At 38.7% G+C, this 18,234-nt stretch overlaps 1 protein-coding gene across 1 annotated transcript; it reads left to right on the top strand.

The window, feature by feature from the left end:
- Positions 1–2,136: 2,136 nt before the first annotated feature.
- Positions 2,137–5,180, top strand: LOC111888994 (rho GTPase-activating protein 5). Its single transcript, XM_023885122.3, has 5 exons — positions 2,137–2,751; positions 3,504–3,624; positions 3,710–3,829; positions 3,932–4,162; positions 4,444–5,180. The coding sequence occupies exons 1-5, from the start codon at positions 2,189–2,191 to the stop codon at positions 4,882–4,884; spliced, it is 1,476 nt and encodes a 491-aa protein (XP_023740890.1). The 5' UTR covers positions 2,137–2,188; the 3' UTR covers positions 4,885–5,180.
- Positions 5,181–18,234: the final 13,054 nt, after the last annotated feature.

The following is an 18,234-nucleotide window of genomic DNA, read 5'->3' as shown; positions in this document are numbered from 1 at the left end:
AATTTTGGTTCAAGCATTCTATCGAACATTTGGTGTGCAGAATGAAACTAACTTGTATAATAACTATTATGAAAAGTGTTTCACTTACATAGGTAGTCATGGAAACACGATTAGAAGCCAGGGAAGGATTCTCCATACGACATAAGCGGTGGAGGGAGAATAGAATAGATAAGGCGGATTGATGTAGGAAGTAAGCAGTGGAGGCGGTGTAGAGTTAGAGTAACCCTATGATTGGTTGCTTCATCTCTGTTATCAGCAAAAAAACGAAAAAAAAAAAAACATACCTGCGGTGGAGATGACCGGAGGTGGCGATGCGAAGGGCGGAGACAACAGGAGTGTCGGTGTAAGTTGTTTCTTTTTCCTTCTTCCTTATCGATCCCCCCAATCTCTAAGCCTTCAATTTTTTCTCTGATTATCGGAACAATGATCCAAAAAAATGAAGAAAGGACACAGATATAGAAGCGATATGTAACTTCCATTTGTGTAGATTGAGGATTTTAGAGATAATTGACGGTGCGACTAAGGGAGTTGGGAAGAAGGAGGCGGAAGGTGAAATCGATCCCCGCTATTCTGGAACTCATATGCGATGGCGGTGGAGTTGAATGATTAGAGGAAAGGAGCGGTGGATTATAGGAGAATCAGTGAGTAGAAAAGATAAGAATGTCGAATGGAAAACACGTAGACAATGGATATCCCAATGCCACCACGTGTACAGGAGGGCTCTCAAAACTAAAGAGACGAAATCTAGGAAAAAAAAGTGGTGACATTGAGTTGGAAGGATCAAATTGCAATTTCGATGAACAACAAGTCCAATTGTGATATACAGCAAATACGTGGACTAAACATGTTAACGGAATTGACAATACATACATAAACACGCGACCATTTTTGCCAATCCCTTAGGAACTTTACTGTTCTTAAGGGTGGACATTTTTAATATATATATATATATATATATATATATATATATATATATATATATATATATATATATATATATATATATATATACTAATGTCATAAATTTTAGTTTCATTTGGGATATAAATGGTAATTAAAAATAGATTAATTTGGTTTAAAAAAATGCATGCTACAAAGAGAGACAAAGCCAAGCTGATTGTTATTATCATTTTGTGAAATTGTGGGGGTCTTATATTAATATGGCTAGGGGTGAGCGTTGTGCGGTTCGGTGCGGTTATTAACTAAAACCTCACCACCTACTGCAAATGCGGTTAATCCATTTTCAAAACCACTTGGTATGGTTAATTTTGCGGTGTGGTTAGGCGGTTATTTTTGCAGTGCGGTTTTGTTTTTTCTGTGTTGCGGTTATTAACCGCATGGATTTGGTGTGGTTATTTTGTGCGGTTTTTATCCACAGTTTAGAGCTCAAACCGTTTTAAGAGTTCAAACATATTACTTGTAATGATAAAAAAAACCCATAAGGTATAAGACAATTAACTTAAATCACAAACAATTTATATCTTAAAAACGTTAAATCAATAGTAATTAACAATAAATTTCTTAAAATTGTCTAATTTCACCATTTTTCAAAGTTAAACATAACAGAAAACAAACACTTTTGTTTTCTATTATTTTATTCATCTTCCATTCATGAAACTTGTTTTATTTTTAATATTTAATATATTAATAATTAATAAAAAAAATTTGTATATAATATATGTGGTGCGGTGCGGTTTTTTGCGACTTTTGAAAACTAATAACCGCACCGCACCACAAATTTGCGGTTTTTGAAAAACAAAAAACTACACCATCAGTTTTTATTGTGGTTGCGGTTTATGCGATTTTTATGGTTAATTTTAGTTACGATGCGGTTTTTGATCGCCCCCAAAATATGATACACAACTTCCTTACTTTTAAATAGTAAACTTCGGTATTGCCCCCCTCCTTCTTCCCACTCACGGGTCTACTACCTTTTTCATGGATTTCCCCCAAATCTGTTAAAAAAATATAACAAATCAAACTAAAAGAAAAAAAATGTTAAATCTTTGTTTCCTTTTCGTCCTCACCCTCCCTCACATACTCTGCATATATTAAAAAAATAATAATAATAAATAAATAAAATAAAATAAAATAAAATCTTGTTGTCACTTTCCATATCACCATATCTATAACACCACCACCTCTCATTCATTCATTCAATCGTATATTTACCATATAAATCCTTCTCATGTTCATATATACGACTCATTTCTTGTTTCCTGCTTGCATTTACTCCAAAATTCTCAATCTTTATTTCTTTGAGTCTTGTGAATATATTTACCCTCACCAAAAGAAAGAAATAAGGAAGATAATGACGAGGCTTTTTAGATCCAAATCATGCGGCCGAGCAACCAGACCAAGGTTCCAAGCTTCTTTTCCTAATCAAATTTTTGATGAGCAACTTGAAGAACAAGAGGATGAAGACGACGTTGACTATTTCTATGAAGATTATTCCCACTGCCACAACAATCCAATTACTACCCCCTTCATCGGCCCCGACCAACACCAGGATCAGGGCCAATCTACAAATTTTACCATTCTAGCCCTTCTGTTGACCACGCTTCGCAAGTCTCTCGTCACCTGCACTGTCGACGACTCTGATGATGCTTCCTCCTCCACCTCCTCCTTGGATATTGGCTGTCCCACCGACGTCCAGCATCTATCTCATGTCACATTTGATCGTTTCAATGGCTTCCTCGGATTGCCTGATGAGCTTCAACCTGACATACCCCGCAAGCCTCCCAGCGCAAGGTACCCACCGCCTCACATTCTTCTTATTGTATACATTACCCATTCAAGTAAATCTTTCTGGTTCTGGATCTGGGTATTGCAGTGATGATTTATTTATCGGATTGGGTTTTTCTCTTTGAAAATATTAATTTAATGGGATATAGCTGGCTGTGGACTAAAGAAAACCAAGTGGGGGAGGGAGGGAGGGAGTGGTTGAGGGAATTCATTGTTTGCTTCGATGGAAATTTAAGGGTGAGAGATGCTGTTTTTTTAATTAGATATTATTTTGTACTTGCTCTGTTAGGCAATATATTTTGGGATACAGCTGGGTTTAGAGTGTATTAAGTGAGTTGCGATTTTAGAAAGAAAGAAAAAAATAGCTGGGTTTTACTGTTTATAAAGAGATAATGAAAATTTATGATTCTGCAATTTATGTAATCTTTTATTGTCATTGATGAAGCTTGAATAGGGGGAAAGAAAAGTTTTGACGGTTTTTGCTTTTTCTATCACTTCTTAGTACTTGCAAAGTAAGAAAAGAATGGGTTTACAGTTCGAACAGGGGATGAAAAGTTTTTATGGTTTTTTGTTTTTTCTATCCCTTCTTAATACTTGCAAAGTAAGAAAAGAAAGGTTTTACAGTTTGGAATGATGGTTGCTTATCTCAAGAGAATTATTATTTTAAATTGACAAAACAATCTTTACAGTTGATCCCAAGTGGCATATCGTCTCTATCTCTAGTGTTTTATTGTTAAACTGAATCCCACTTGAAACAGTGTGCACGTGTTTGGAGTATCTGCAGAGTCAATGCAGTGTTCATATGATGAGAGAGGAAACAGTGTTCCGACTATACTTCTAATGATGCAGAAGAGTTTATATGAAGGAGGCGGCCTTCAAGTAAAAGCCCAATTTGTCTCTTGAACAATTTTGAGTCATTCGGTTAAGTTTTCTTATATCATGTTAACTGATTTTATTGTTGAAGGCAGAAGGGATATTTCGAATAAATGCAGAAAACGGTCAAGAGGAGGAGGTTAGGAAGCAACTTAACAGAGGGTTTATCCCTCATGGAATAGACGTTCATTGTTTGGCTGGCTTGATTAAGGTACGCTACAGCCTACAACCATGATAGTATTAATTAATATATTTAATTATTTACCTTGTTGATGCAAAACAATATATGTATAATAATTGGAAGTGCACGCAGGCATGGTTTAGAGAACTTCCTAGGGGTGTTCTTGATTCTTTGACCCCAGACCAAGTTATGCAATGCAACACGGAGCAGGAGTGTACTCGGCTTGTCAAATCCCTTCCTCAAACTGAGGCTGCACTTGTTGACTGGGCCATTAACTTAATGGCAGATGTTGCCAAGTATGAACCAGAAAACAAGATGAATGCCCGGAACATTGCTATGGTGTTTGCTCCCAACATGACTCAGGTCTATTGCTATTCTACACCTTCAGTTAAATATAATACATATGGTTATTGCAATTTGGCTTCTAAATCCATCCATATATATATATATATATATATATATATATATATATATATATATATATATATATATATATATATATATATATATATATATATATATATATATATATATATATATATATATATATATATATATATATATATATATATATATATATATATATATATATTAAAGAATTTGTAAAATTAAAAGCCTTTGGTGGTGGTGTGGTGTTGATGCAGATGGCGGATCCTTTGACAGCATTGATTCATGCAGTTCAAGTGATGAACTTTCTGAAAACGCTTGTGATCAAAACTCTACGTGGAAGAGAAGAAACATATGGTGAGTTTGAAGTGATGTCCTCTCCTCCTGCCAACAGAATAGGAAATGAAAAGGAAGAAAAATTTTTGAGCTTCCCAAGAAAGAGTGGATCAGTTGTAGGATGCGAATTCATATGTGGGGAGAGGTCGCCAAGTCATAAATTAGCAGTCGGTAGTAATAATCATGAATCAAAACAGGAGGGAGAGGAGGTGCTGGTGGTGGAGGGGATATTGGAGAGGTTAAGTTTGAGAAAAGGAGTGAGGAGATTATGTAGACACCCTGTGTTCCAATTAAGTAAGTCAACTAAGAAGAATCGGAGCACCATTGTAGTTGGTGGTGGTGAAGCTCTGGCATCTTCTTAAATATTACAGATGGTTATTTTATGACGTAATTTACCTGTTAACAGCATTTGTAGATGGAAGTTTGGTTTGGTTTGGTTTGGTTAACAGCATTTGTAGATGGAAGTTTGGTTTGGTTTGGTTAATAACGGTAGAGAGTATATTCTCAAGTCTTGTAATATGTTGGTTGTAGTAAGTGCGTGCTAACCCTACATTGTAGCTAGTGGGATTGTACAACACCATGTGATTATATTTTTTAATTAGCAATCTATGTCATCAATGTAGAAGAGATGATTCAATATGAAAAGGTTTTTCAATTATCTAAATCTCTGGAGGATGTGATTGTATTTTTTAATTAGCAATCTATGTCATCAATGTAGAAGAGAGGATTCAATATCAAAAAGGTTTTTCAATTATTTAAATCTCTGGAGGATGGTACAATTTATACATAAATACAACAAACATATAGCTAATTACACCTGTAAACAAGGAAAGGGGGAAAATACATAAGGGATCAAATCATGTCCCAAATAAGCTTTCGTCAACACTCCCCCACAAGGTGGAGAATGGGTGTCTATCATTCCCAATTTGGCAAAAGAGCTTTCAAAAATTCTTCTACAAACAACCTTTGTTAACATATCTTCTGAGGCAACCAAAGGAAGGCTAATAGTACTTTTTTTTGAGATGATCTTTAATAAAATGACAGTCAACTTCTACATGTTTGTTCTATCATGTTGAACGAGATTATTTGTAATGTTCGTAGGTGTTGTTTGGTTATCACAATACAACAAAATGTTGGGTTTTATCCAAAATTATTTTTCCAAAAATGCTAATATCGGCAATAAAAGCTTTATTTAACCCACCAATGATCAATTTACAAATCATAGAAAGATTAACAACAACCATAGAAATAAAATGTGTTACAACCTTTAAAGACTTTGATTCCTCTCGGGAGGTTAGGAGTTAATAAATATGACAAAAGACTCAAATGAGAGCTTCTTTAGAAGTATCTACCAAGCAAGAGTAAACCACTTCAAGACGCTAGTCTTCTCTTTTATTAAGTTGTTCTTAATCCATTAAGACTTATACCAAATAAGCCTTAAGGAGAAGCAACTTATGAACCTTTAAATCTTACACCAAATTGCAAGACAAAGAGAAGAAGGGAGGGAAGAGGAAACCACAAAATTGGCTGCCAAAAGAAGACAAAAAGTGTGAAAAAACTCACTACTTTTTTATCTTTAACACTTCTATATATACCAAGACATGTGAAGAGAATGACCATCCTCTTACAAGTCAAAGCATGACAAGTATGATGGAAGAGATTTACCAACAAGCAACACACAACCCGTACTTGTGTGTCCTCTTGGTTTTGACAAGAAAGTCAAAATTAGATTGCCTTTCACTTACTTCCCCCAACTAATTAACTAGTTACATGATATAATTAGATGGTTACTCAAACTGTACATTTAATTTGTATATGACTAATATATTCATGCCTTTTTAGTATAACAAGTTAATATTTCTCTTTTATTATTATTTCCTAGAAACAATAATTGAATATAAATAACAATTTTCCAATTAAGTACAAGTGTTAATTATACATATTAATAATCAAATTACTTAATAAATAATCAATTAGTAGTAACTTGCTATAAGGTGTGTAACACTCCAAATCAGGTATTGCCTTGAAACCCTTGAAGAATTCTAAATATAGCATAATAAGTCCCTTAAGTACGCTAGGCGTACTTATTGGTACACTTAGCGTACTTGGTAAGGAGGATCGCGGAGGGGCAGCACATACATTGGGCGTACCAGGAGTACGTTGGGCGTACGTGCCGGATGGCCAAAACCCTAAATTCTGGATTTGAGGACTATATAAACGTCCTTAAGCCCCTAGGACTTAACCCTAGAGAGCCTCCATAGCCTTAGTTCGTCTTTTTATTCCAGAGAAAGGTTGTGAGACCATTTTGAGCTTATAGAGGGTGTTGGTGGCCATTTTTGGTGACATTAAAGAAGGAGAAGTTGTCAAGCTAGCCTAGAGTGACTTTGGGCTTCAAGAATCTGCATCTAGATCACCTTGAGAAGCTTCTGGAGGTATAAAGCTTGGATCTTTCCATCTTATTCATTAAATCTAGTTAGGGTTTTCTAATTTAGTCCCTTTTGTATGTTGGTTTTGGATATCCTCTTGTGAGTTGAGCAACTGGTCGGATATGTTAGATCTGAGGTCCTTTGGTCCATTTACAACATAAAAATGAAGTCTTGATGGGTGTTGTGTCCTCATGCATGGATTAGGAACCTTAAAAAGGTCTTAATGAGGTTGTTAGGAGCATATGGGACATGCAAAGGCATAAAGTTGCCAACTTTATGCCCTAGGTTGTCTTAATAAGCCTAGATCTGACTTTTGGATGTAAGAGAATCGAGTATTAAGCACTTAATGGAGAAAGTGTTTAATCTTTTAGTATGTTGGGCATAACCTAGCATACGCAATGCGTAAGGCCTAGAGACTCAGTACATTGCGCGTACCAGGGTGGTACGCTAAGCGTACACACAATAGATGGGCTTGGATTTCGTTTTGGGCCTTTAAACTTTTGGGCCTCAATTGGTCAGGCCTGGTTGTATTTTGGGGATGGTGGACCAGTTTATCTGTTTTGGGCCATGGATGTTATGATTGGTCCTTATTGGGCCATGAGGCCCATTAATGATTTTTGGACATGGACTTTGGGCCCATTAGCAAAGGAAGAATATTTGGGCCTCTATGGAACGACTTGAGGCTTGGATTTCCCTTTGATCAGGTGAAGTTCTAACATTGGGTAATGTTATTATTCAATGCGAGTGGTTACAGACTATCAAGAGAGCAGCCTTCGGATTCTTCAAACAAAAAGTGAGTCTTCTCACCATACCAATGGGTCTAAGGCTCCAAGGTCGGCCCATTTTATGATAGTTGGTATATTTGTTGAGTAAGAGGTGTATGGCATGATTATGTGGTAATATGTTGTAGAAATAGCCTTTATGGCTGACGGTAGAGGTAGCCTCTAGGGCTATGGTAGAGATAGCTTTGATAGCTAACGGTAGAGATAACCTTTATGGCTAAGGGTAGTGTCACACCCCCAAACCTGAACGGCGGAAACGTTCGGGGGCGGATGACTTCATGTGGTAACGTAACAAATGAATACATAGTAAAGAAGGCAATACAACCATCATATATATAATCGAAAGTTTACATTTGTCAAAAGTTACATGTTCAAAAAACAATTACAATATGATGTCCAAATATGAAATTAAACTGGCGCCGCAGCGTCCCTTCTTCAAAAGCATATTGTTACCTGTAATTACTGAATCCCTGGGACATACAAGTAATTTTGAAAGAGTAGATCAGCATTTAAGCTGGTGAGTTTCATAAGTATTAAATGACAATGTTTGTATGAAATGAAATGTTTTGTCTTTGTTTGTTTGTTTCTAAAAAATCCTATATTTTCTACTAGTATAAAAGTAGCCTTCTCTCAAGACCAATGTTTGATTCTAAAAATGTATGTAAGTATGAAATTTCCAATACTTCTGAAAAACCCCGTAAATCAATGTGTTTTCAATACTCCATGTGAGTTTTATAACCATGCTATTGATTAGAAATGCCTATACACAACGTTCTTCAGGCGTTGGAATGTTCTAACGTTTATCACCCCAAATGGTGGACTGTAGCTAACAGTCAGGGCGTGGGTTGTCAAGCCCGTATAGATCTATACACAAACACCATGCTCCCCCTGCAAGGGATTCTGGTATATATTACAGGACTTGAAATGCGTACTCGAACGTACGTGAAGTTAATGTCTCACAAAATTTAGTATAAAACTGATTTACGTATGAAAATGTTCATTTGTTCTTGTATGTGAAAGTAAACTTCTTGAAATAGTGTTTCTGGTATGTAAAAGTTCGTAATGTTCTCGTAAAACTATACCTATTATAGTTTTCTAAAAGTGTATCTCGTTTGTATAGTAATTCTTAGTAAGAATGCTCACTTGCTATGAAAAAGTTATAAGTTATATAGTACCAATATAAACATATATACATATATAAACACATTTTTCATTTCCAAGAATATGATCTTATCGTGATATATTTTGCATTCAAAAGTTTCCTTATAATAGTTATAAATCACATATGATTTTCGTTGATAAAATGTATAATGAAACTTTATATATATAACACACGATAATAATCGTGTGTTTTACTTGTATCCCCCCCCCCCCTTAAAAGCATATAAAAGTATTTATAAAACATTTAAAAGTGTGAATTATAAGGGTATGAACTCACTTGAAAGTTTGCGGAAATCGAGATGGAAAATCGGGCAGAATTTCTTCTTGGGAAACGGATTTTTCTCGGGATTCTTGGGAATTTCGGGAGTAAAATCGACCTTCGGGACTTGAGCAAAATGACCGGGGCTTCGGGTTAGCACGGGCACGGAAAACGAGGCAAAAACGCAAAAGAAAGGAGAGAATTGGAGCCCTTTCTTCGGAACCCTCGCATCCCTTTTATAGGGGCTGGGAACCGCCTCGGTACGCGGGGCGTACGAGGGTATGTGGGGCAAATGCGTACGTCATGCATGACCGAGTCCTCGACTGCCTCGGACTTCGGATGGGACAGGGGGTAGCTTCGGATAGACCGGGATGTGGACGATCCGAGGGCTAGGCCTTGAGTACGCGGGGCGTACGAGGGTACGCAGGGCGTAACTCGGCCCTATCTGATGACTCCTCTTCGGATAATACCAAAGATTTATAATTAAATTTATATTTAATTTAATTAATAAACTTCTAAAATTCATATCTTCTTCATACGAATTCCGTTTTCGATGGTCTTTATATCCACGCGTAGGTGAGACTACGCTCTACAACTTTCGTTTAGACTCCGTTGGCAAATTTCGAAATTATTTTTATTATTTATTTATAAAATGTCGTGATTAAGGAATTTCTTTAAAAATTCATAACTTCTTTATCTGACGTTGGTATTTGCCAGACTTTTTACCACTGAAATACCATTGTCGAGACCTTCGATTCTCGTTTAGGTCATTCCAGCCAAAAGTCGCTCGATCTCCGATTCGAGTTTTTAGCTGTCTGTTGCTAAGCCGAACTTGGAAAAATCTTAACTTCAATATACGAAGACGGATTTGGGCATTGTTTTTACGTACGATCCCGGTTTAATGACATTAAACATAGTAGGTAGTTAAATAGAAACTTTTTGGACATTTTATTATCAAAGTTAATTTCATTACTCAAAAGTGGTTACAATACTTGACCCTTTTAGGTCATTACAAAGAGTTGAAATATCGGGTTGTCACAGCATCCCCCCGTTAGAGGGAATTTCGTTCCGAAATTTAAAGTAGTAAAGATACTAGTGGATCAGAGAAAACGATGAGGGTACTTTTGTTTCATCTGATCTTCGCGTTCCCAGGTGAATTCAGGTCCACGCTTGGCGTTCCAGCGAACCTTCACGATGGGTATGCGACTTTGTTTCGTTTGTTTGACCTCTCGGTTCATGATTTCTACCGGTTCTTCCACAAAGTTGAGGCTCTCGTTGATCTCGATCTCGTCGAGTGGAATAACAAGAGTCTCATCGAACATACACTTTTTCATGTTTGAGAAATGGAAGTTTGGATGTATGTTACTATGTTCACGCGGTAGGTTAAGCTTGTAAGCCATAGGGCCGATTCTGGCAAGAATCTCGAAAGGCCCTACGTATCTTGGATTTAGTTTCCCACGCTTTCCAAAGCGTATTAAACCCTTCCATGGTAAGACCTTCAATAAAACGTGGTCTCCTACCTGGAATTCCAAAGGTTTCCTCCTTTGGTCAGCGTAGCTTTTCTGGCGGTCTCTAGACGCTTTCAATCGTTCACGAATCTGAACGATCTTCTCTGTTGTTTCTCGTATGATTTCCGGACCGGTGAGAGTGCTTTTAGGAACACGTCCTTTAGCTAACTGGGTGTCGCCAACTTCAGTCCAGTACAGAGGGGACCTGCACTTTCGACCATAGAGGGCTTCAAACGGAGCAACCTTTATGCTTGTGTGATAACTATTGTTGTATGAAAATTCGACAAGGGGTAAATGGATATCCCATGCCTTTCCAAAGTCAATCACACAGGCTCTCAGCATATCTTCTAAAGTTTGTATCGTTCTCTCACTTTGCCCGTCTGTTTGTGGGTGGTAGGCTGTACTCATGTCTAGCCTAGTCCCCAGGGAACTTTGTAGTGACTGCCAGAATCTTGAAGTGAATCTACTATCTCTATCGGAGATAATGGATATCGGAACACCATGCAGTCGCATTACTTCCCTTATGTAAGTTCTTGTAAGCTTTTCCATTTTGTCAGTCTCCTTAATGGGTAGGAAATGCGCGGCTTTGGTCAATCTGTCGACGATGAACCATATGGTATGGAGTCCACCCGTCGTCTTGGGTAACTTGGTTATGAAGTCCATAGTAATCCGTTCCCATTTCCATTCTGGTATCTCCGGTTGTTGTAGTAATCCTGATGGTTTTTGATACTCGACCTTAACCTTAGCGCAAGTAAGGCATTTACTTACGAAGGTAGCAATTTCTGCTTTCATGTTAGGTACCAGTACAGTTTCTTAAGATCCAGGTACATTTTATCTGAATCTGGGTGCATGGAATACCTCGTGTTGTGTGCTTCAGTCATGACTACGTCTCTAAAACCACCATGTTTCGGCGTCCAGATTCGGTCCATGAGATAATATGCTCCGCCACCCTTGGCTTCTAGATTCTTTTCCATTCCTCGCAGGGATTCACCCGCCACATTTTCAGGTTGCAAAGCTTCCATTTGTGCCTCCTTGATTTGTGTGGATAAGTGGGAGTGGATAGTCATAGTCAGAGATTTGACCCTCCGACCAGTGTATTCTTTTCGACTGAGGGCATCAGCTACCACATTGGCCTTGCCAGGATGATAACGAATTTCACATTCGTAGTCATTTAGTAACTCAACCCATCGTCGTTGTCGCATGTTGAGTTCCTTCTGATCAAAAATGTGTTGAAGGCTCTTGTGATCGGTGAAAATAATACTCTTTGTTCCGTATAAGTAATGACTCCAGATCTTCAGAGCAAATACCACTACTCCTAACTCAAGATCATGTGTCGTATAGTTCACTTCATGTGTCTTAAGCTGTCGGGAGGCATAAGCAATAACTTTCCCTCTCTGCATAAGAACACAACCAAGTCCTTGGTTTGATGCATCGCAATATACTACGAAATCTTCTATCCCTTCGGGGAGGGATGGTATCGGTGTGGTGCACAAGGCTTGTTTAAGTGTTTGGAACGCCTTCTCTTGTTTCGCTTCCCAGTCAAAGGCCACACCTTTCTGGGTTAATGTAGTAAGAGGTTTCGCAATGCTAGAGAAGTTCTTTATGAATCTACGATAGTAGCCAGCGAGACCTAGAAATTGACAAATTTCTGTAGGTGTCTTTGGTGCCGACCAATTCTTGATGACCTTAATTTTGGAGGGGTCCATGTGTATCCCCTTTTCGCTAACAACGTGACCCAAAAATTCAACTCTTCGAATCCAAAAATCGCATTTAGAGAACTTCGCATAGAGTTTCTTCGATCGCAAAGTTTCTACGACTTTTCGTAGGTGCTGACCATGCTCTTCCTTACTTCGGGAGTAGATAAGTATATCATAGATGAAGACGATGACGAACTGATCCAAGTAAGGACGGCACACCCTATTCATTAGGTCCATGAATACTGCTAGAGCGTTAGTTAATCCGAACGACATTACTACAAACTCATAGTGTCCGTAACGGGTTCGGAAAGCTGTCTTGGGAATATCCTCCTCTAGTACTCGTAATTGGTGATATCCGGATCGTAGGTCTATCTTTGAGAAGTAGTTTGCTCCTTGAAGTTGATCAAATAGGTCGTCAATACGGGGTAGAGGATAACGATTTTTGACAGTAAGTTTGTTCAGTTCTCTGTAGTCAATGCACATACGGAACGATCCGTCTTTCTTCTTTACGAACAAGACCGGTGTTCCCCAAGGTGAGAAACTTGGTCTAATAAATCCTTTTCGGTGGAGTTCGTTAAGCTGACTGGAAAGTTCTTGCATCTCTACTGGTGCCAAACGATAAGGCGATTTTGCTACTGGGGTAGCACTTGGAACTAAGTCGATTCTGAACTCGACTTGGCGTTGTGGTGGTAATCCCGGTAGTTCTTCTGGAAAGATATCGGGAAAGTCACGTACTTCTGGGATGTTCTTGATGTATTTCTGTTCCTGAATTGTATCGACGAAGTGAGCAAGGAATGCTTGACACTCCTTCCATACACACTTTCGAGCCTGGATGTACGAAATGATGCGAACGTTTGTACTTGATTTGTCGCCGTAAATCACTAATGTCTCATCGTCAGGGAGATTAAGTCGAACTGCTTTCTCAAAGAACATGATGTCGGCGCGAAGAAGACTTAACCAATCCATGCCGACTATGACGTCGAAACTTTTAATTTGGACTGGCATGAGGTTGATTGGGAAAGAATGACCGTCTAAAGTTAATGTACAACCCATGTATATGTAGTTAGTGTTTTCCGTTAAACTGTTTGCCATTTTTATAGTGAATGATTTTTCTAACTTGCTAGGTGTACGTTTAAGTAAGTGAATAAACTTCTGACTCACGAAGCTTCTATCCGCTTCACTATCGAATAGTATGCATGCATATGAATTATTGAGAAGGAACGTACCAGCAACTACAGTTGGATCAGCTACAGCTTCATCGTGGCCTATAGCCAAAACTCGTCCCACACCGCCGGTGCCTGCTGCCTTTGGGCAGTTCCTCTTGTAGTGGCCCGCCTCGCCACAACCGTAGCAAGTCTGGCCTACACCAGCATTGGGAACTTGAGTGATTGGCTTTGCGGGATCCTTGCAGAAACAGGCTGTGTGTCCCTTTCTATTGCAGTTGGCGCACTACATTTCCTGACAAGGTCCATGGTGGTGGTAAGTGCATTTGGTGCACTTTGGAAGGTTACCTAAATAAGGCTTTGTTGGGTAGGTATTAGTAAGAACGGTAGTAGGTACAGTGGCAGCATTTACTGAAACCAGTTGTTTCTTTGCGGACTCTTGGGAAGACCCACCCTTCCCTTTATTCCATACTCTCTTCCTGTTGTTGTTGTTGTTGTTGTTGTTGTTTCCTTTTTGTGGTTCTGGTGCAGAAACGGTTGAGTTCTGATGACCTCCGTAGTCAATCAGAGATTGTGCCAGTTCCTTAGCACTTTCAAAGGTGTTAGGTTTGGAAGCTAACACGCTTGACCGTATTTGGGGCGTCAGTCCCCAGATGTACCTCTCTATTTTCTTGCTCTCGGGAGCAATCATATATGGGCAAAGGATTGCTAGATCGCAGAATCAGTTGGTGTAAGTTGCTATGTCAGTACCAACCATTCCAAGAGTCCAGAGTTCGTTTTTAAGTTTTTGAATCTCTCCTCGTGGACAGTATTCTCTCATCAGCATGATTTTTAAGCTTTCCCAGCTTATGGAATTTGCCACTATCAGAGTAAGTACCTTAACATGGCTATTCCACCATGTCAGAGCTCTGTCAGTAAGTGTGAAGGTTGCAAACTTAACTTTGCTGTGTTTGAGACAGGAGCAGATTTCAAAGACGGACTTTGTTCTTTCAATCCACTGTCTCAATATCATCACACCACCGGTTCCATTAAACATCCGGGGTTTGGCATTCGTAAAGTCTTTATAGGTGCACACCGGGGTTGTCCATGACTTTCTCCATGGTTGGAAGGAGGAGTGCCAATCCCCGAACCTGTAGAAATAGGGGTATTGATTTGCGACATGGCAGCCGCCACAGCTGCTGTGACTGCTGCTTGGAACATGACAGCATCAAATTGAGGAGGTGGAGGTGGTGGTGGTAGAGGTGTTTCCCCACCGTTGTTTCGTCTCGGGTTCCTACGCGGAGGCATCCTTCAACTACAGGTTGAAAAGATAAAGATAAGAATTCCGTAGAATAGAAAATGTATATGTCTCATGAACTAAATTGCTATAGTGCAACAACAGATGATAATATGAGTCTTAAAATAGAAGAATGAAAGTTATTTGTAAGACTGAAAATATGAAACAAGCATTTGGTTTCTCGATGACTATTCAAGGTTTGAATGAAATACTCAATGTAGTAATAATAGTGCCACTTATATTAATATAATAGTTGATACAACGATCACGAAAATTTGACCCCTATAAGGGTCTCCGGTTACAAAGTTCAAGAAATTTAAAGACTTTTAGCCGAGGTCCTAACTTATAACAAAATTTGAGATTTTGACAAGCACTCCTTACGACGTAGGTTGCGCTTGGAGCTTGACTCCGCATCCGATTGCTTTGACTCCATTAGACGCCTATCCAAGGCGGCTTGCTATTCCCTCAATTCGGCGAGGGCTGCAATCATTTGCGCTTGGAATGCCTCGGTTTGGAGTTGAGCATTGTCTTGCATTCTGTCCAGCCTACGGATGTCGGAAGTGTGAACCTGTACTTCCACGTTGACATCCCGAATCCGGCTAGCTTGAACTCCGGATTGACAGGACTGATAGGCTACTTTGTCCACCATTATTGGGAGTGCCCGATCAGCCGAACCTCCGTCGCGGACATCGTAGAAGTCCCGGAACATGCCGTAGGGAGGGCGTAGGTTTTGTTGTTGGCTCCAATGGTGGAGGTGACTTCCCCAGACGGGAGTCAATCCTTGAAAGTTCCTTACGAAGACGGGAGGTTGTATGGGTGGTGGGTTGATCACTTCCGGCTCTGAGTCGGTACCGAAGTCATCATCCACTTCTATGGGTTCCTCGTCCTCCTCGGGATCATCTTCGACCCATCCTCCGTTGCCTTGGTTGGGAAAGTAGGGGTCGCCGGAGTGGTGAAATCCAGCCATTTGACTGTACGATAAATAGGGTCATTAGAATTGAATAAGTTGAAACATGCAAGATTTAAACATGTAAGTTAAACTAGTTTATGTACCAAATACTCCTATAGTATTTAAATTCTTGTGTTTGATCCTCGTGATGTTTTTGGTAAGTTTTGACTTGTTGCTGACTACGAGCATTCCTTGATATACATTGGTCCGATCTCGGGCAAATATAGTTGATCACGCTATATTTGTCCCAAATCTGATTACATATATCGAGTCTCAATCGTAGTGTCAACTTGTCTAAATACTTGTTGTATAGTTAGATATCATGAAAATAATTTGTTGTATGCATGTATTTGTACTTAAATGAACTATAATTTAAGTTAAGCATAACGCTGCTTAAGCGTAAAACAAAAGAAAATTGTTTTGTAAGAGAGTATTAGTCCCCTAAGCATTTATAGTTTGTATATCTTATGTGGTTCGATATACTTAGTTCACTATAAACATTGCTCTGATACCAATCTGTCACACCCCCAAACCTGAACGGCGGAAACGTTCGGGGGCGGATGACTTCATGTGGTAACGTAACAAATGAATACATAGTAAAGAAAGCAATACAACCATCATATATATAATCGAAAGTTTACATTTGTCAAAAGTTACATGTTCAAAAACCAATTACAATATGATGTCCAAATATGAAATTAAACTGGCGCCGCAGCGTCCCTTCTTCAAAAGCATATTGTTACCTATAATTACTGAATCCCTGGGACATACAAGTAATTTTGAAAGAGTAGATCAGCATTTAAGCTGGTGAGTTTCATAAGTATTAAATGACAATGTTTGTATGAAATGAAATGTTTTGTCTTTGTTTGTTTGTTTCTAGAAAATCCTATATTTTCTACTAGTATAAATGTAGCCTTCTCTCAAGATCAATGTTTGATTCTAAAAATGTATGTAAGTATGAAATTTCCAATACTTCTGAAAAACCTCGTAAATCAATGTGTTTTCAATACTCCATGTGAGTTTTATAACCATGCTATTGACTAGAAATGCCTATACACAACGTTCTTCAGGCGTTGGAATGTTCTGACGTTTGTCACCCCAAATGGTGGACTGTAGCAAACATTCAGGGCGCGAGTTGTCAAGCCCGTATGGATCTATACACAAACACCATGCTCCCCCTCCAAGGGATTCTGGTATATAATACAGGACTTGAAATGCGTACTCGAACGTACACGAAGTTAATGTCTCACAAAATTTAGTATAAAACTGATTTACGTATGAAAATGTTCATTTGTTCTTGTATGTGAAAGTAAACTTCTTGAAATAGTGTTTCTAGTATGAAAAAGTTCGTAATGTTCTCGTAAAACTATACCTATTATAATTTTCTAAAAGTGTATCTCGTTTGTATAGTAATTCTTAGTAAGAATGCTCACTTGCTATGAAAAAGTTATAAGTTATATAGTACCAATATAAACATATATACATATATAAACACATTTTTCATTTCCAAGAATATGATCTTATCGTGATATATTTTGCATTCAAAAGTTTCCCTATAATAGTTATAAATCACATATGATTTCCGTTGATAAAATGTATAATGAAACTTTATATATATAACACACGATAATAATCGTGTGTTTTACTTGTATTCCCCCCCCCCCTTAAAAGCATATAAAAATATTTATAAAACATTTAAAAGTTTGAATTATAAGGGTATGAACTCACTTGAAAGTTTGCGGAAATCGAGATGGAAAACCGGGCAGAATTTCTTCTTGGGAAACGGATTTTTCTCGGGATTCTCGGGAATCCCGGGAGTAAAATCGACCTTCGGGACTTGAGCAAAATGACCGGGTCTTCGGGTGAGCACGGGCACGGAAAACGAGGCAAGAACTCAAAAGAAATGAGAGGGATGGAGCCCTTTCTTAGGAACCCTCGCATCCCTTTTATAGGGGCTGGGAACCGCCTCGGTACGCGGGGCTACGCGTACGTCATGCATGACCGAGTCCTCGACTGCCTCGGACTTCGGATGGGACAGGGGTAGCTTCGCATAGGTCGGGACGTGGACGATCCGAGGCCTAGGCCTTGAGTACGCGGGGCGTACGAGGGTACGCAGGGCGTAACTCGGCCCTATCTGATGACTCCTCTTCGGATAATACCAAAGATTTATAATTAAATTTATATTTAACTTAATTAATAAACTTCTAAAATTCATATCTTCTTCATACGAATTCCATTTTCGATGGTCTTTATATCCACGCGTAGGTGAGACTACGTTCTACAACTTTCGTTTAGACTCTGTTGGCAAATTTCGAAATTATTTTTATTATTTATTTATAAAATGTCGTGATTAAGGAATTTCTTTAAAAATTCATAACTTCTTTATCTGACGTCGGTTTTTGCCAGACTTTTTACCGCGGAAATACCATTGTCGAGACCTTCGATTCTCGTTTAGGTCATTCCGGCCAAAAGTCGATCGATCTCCGTTTCG

The sequence above is a fragment of the Lactuca sativa genome, chromosome 7, assembly GCF_002870075.4.
Source record: "Lactuca sativa cultivar Salinas chromosome 7, Lsat_Salinas_v11, whole genome shotgun sequence".
NCBI classification, from domain to species: Eukaryota; Viridiplantae; Streptophyta; class Magnoliopsida; order Asterales; family Asteraceae; genus Lactuca; species Lactuca sativa.
Note: the sequence above shows the minus strand (reverse complement) of the source record. Positions and strands in the feature narration are given on the sequence as shown.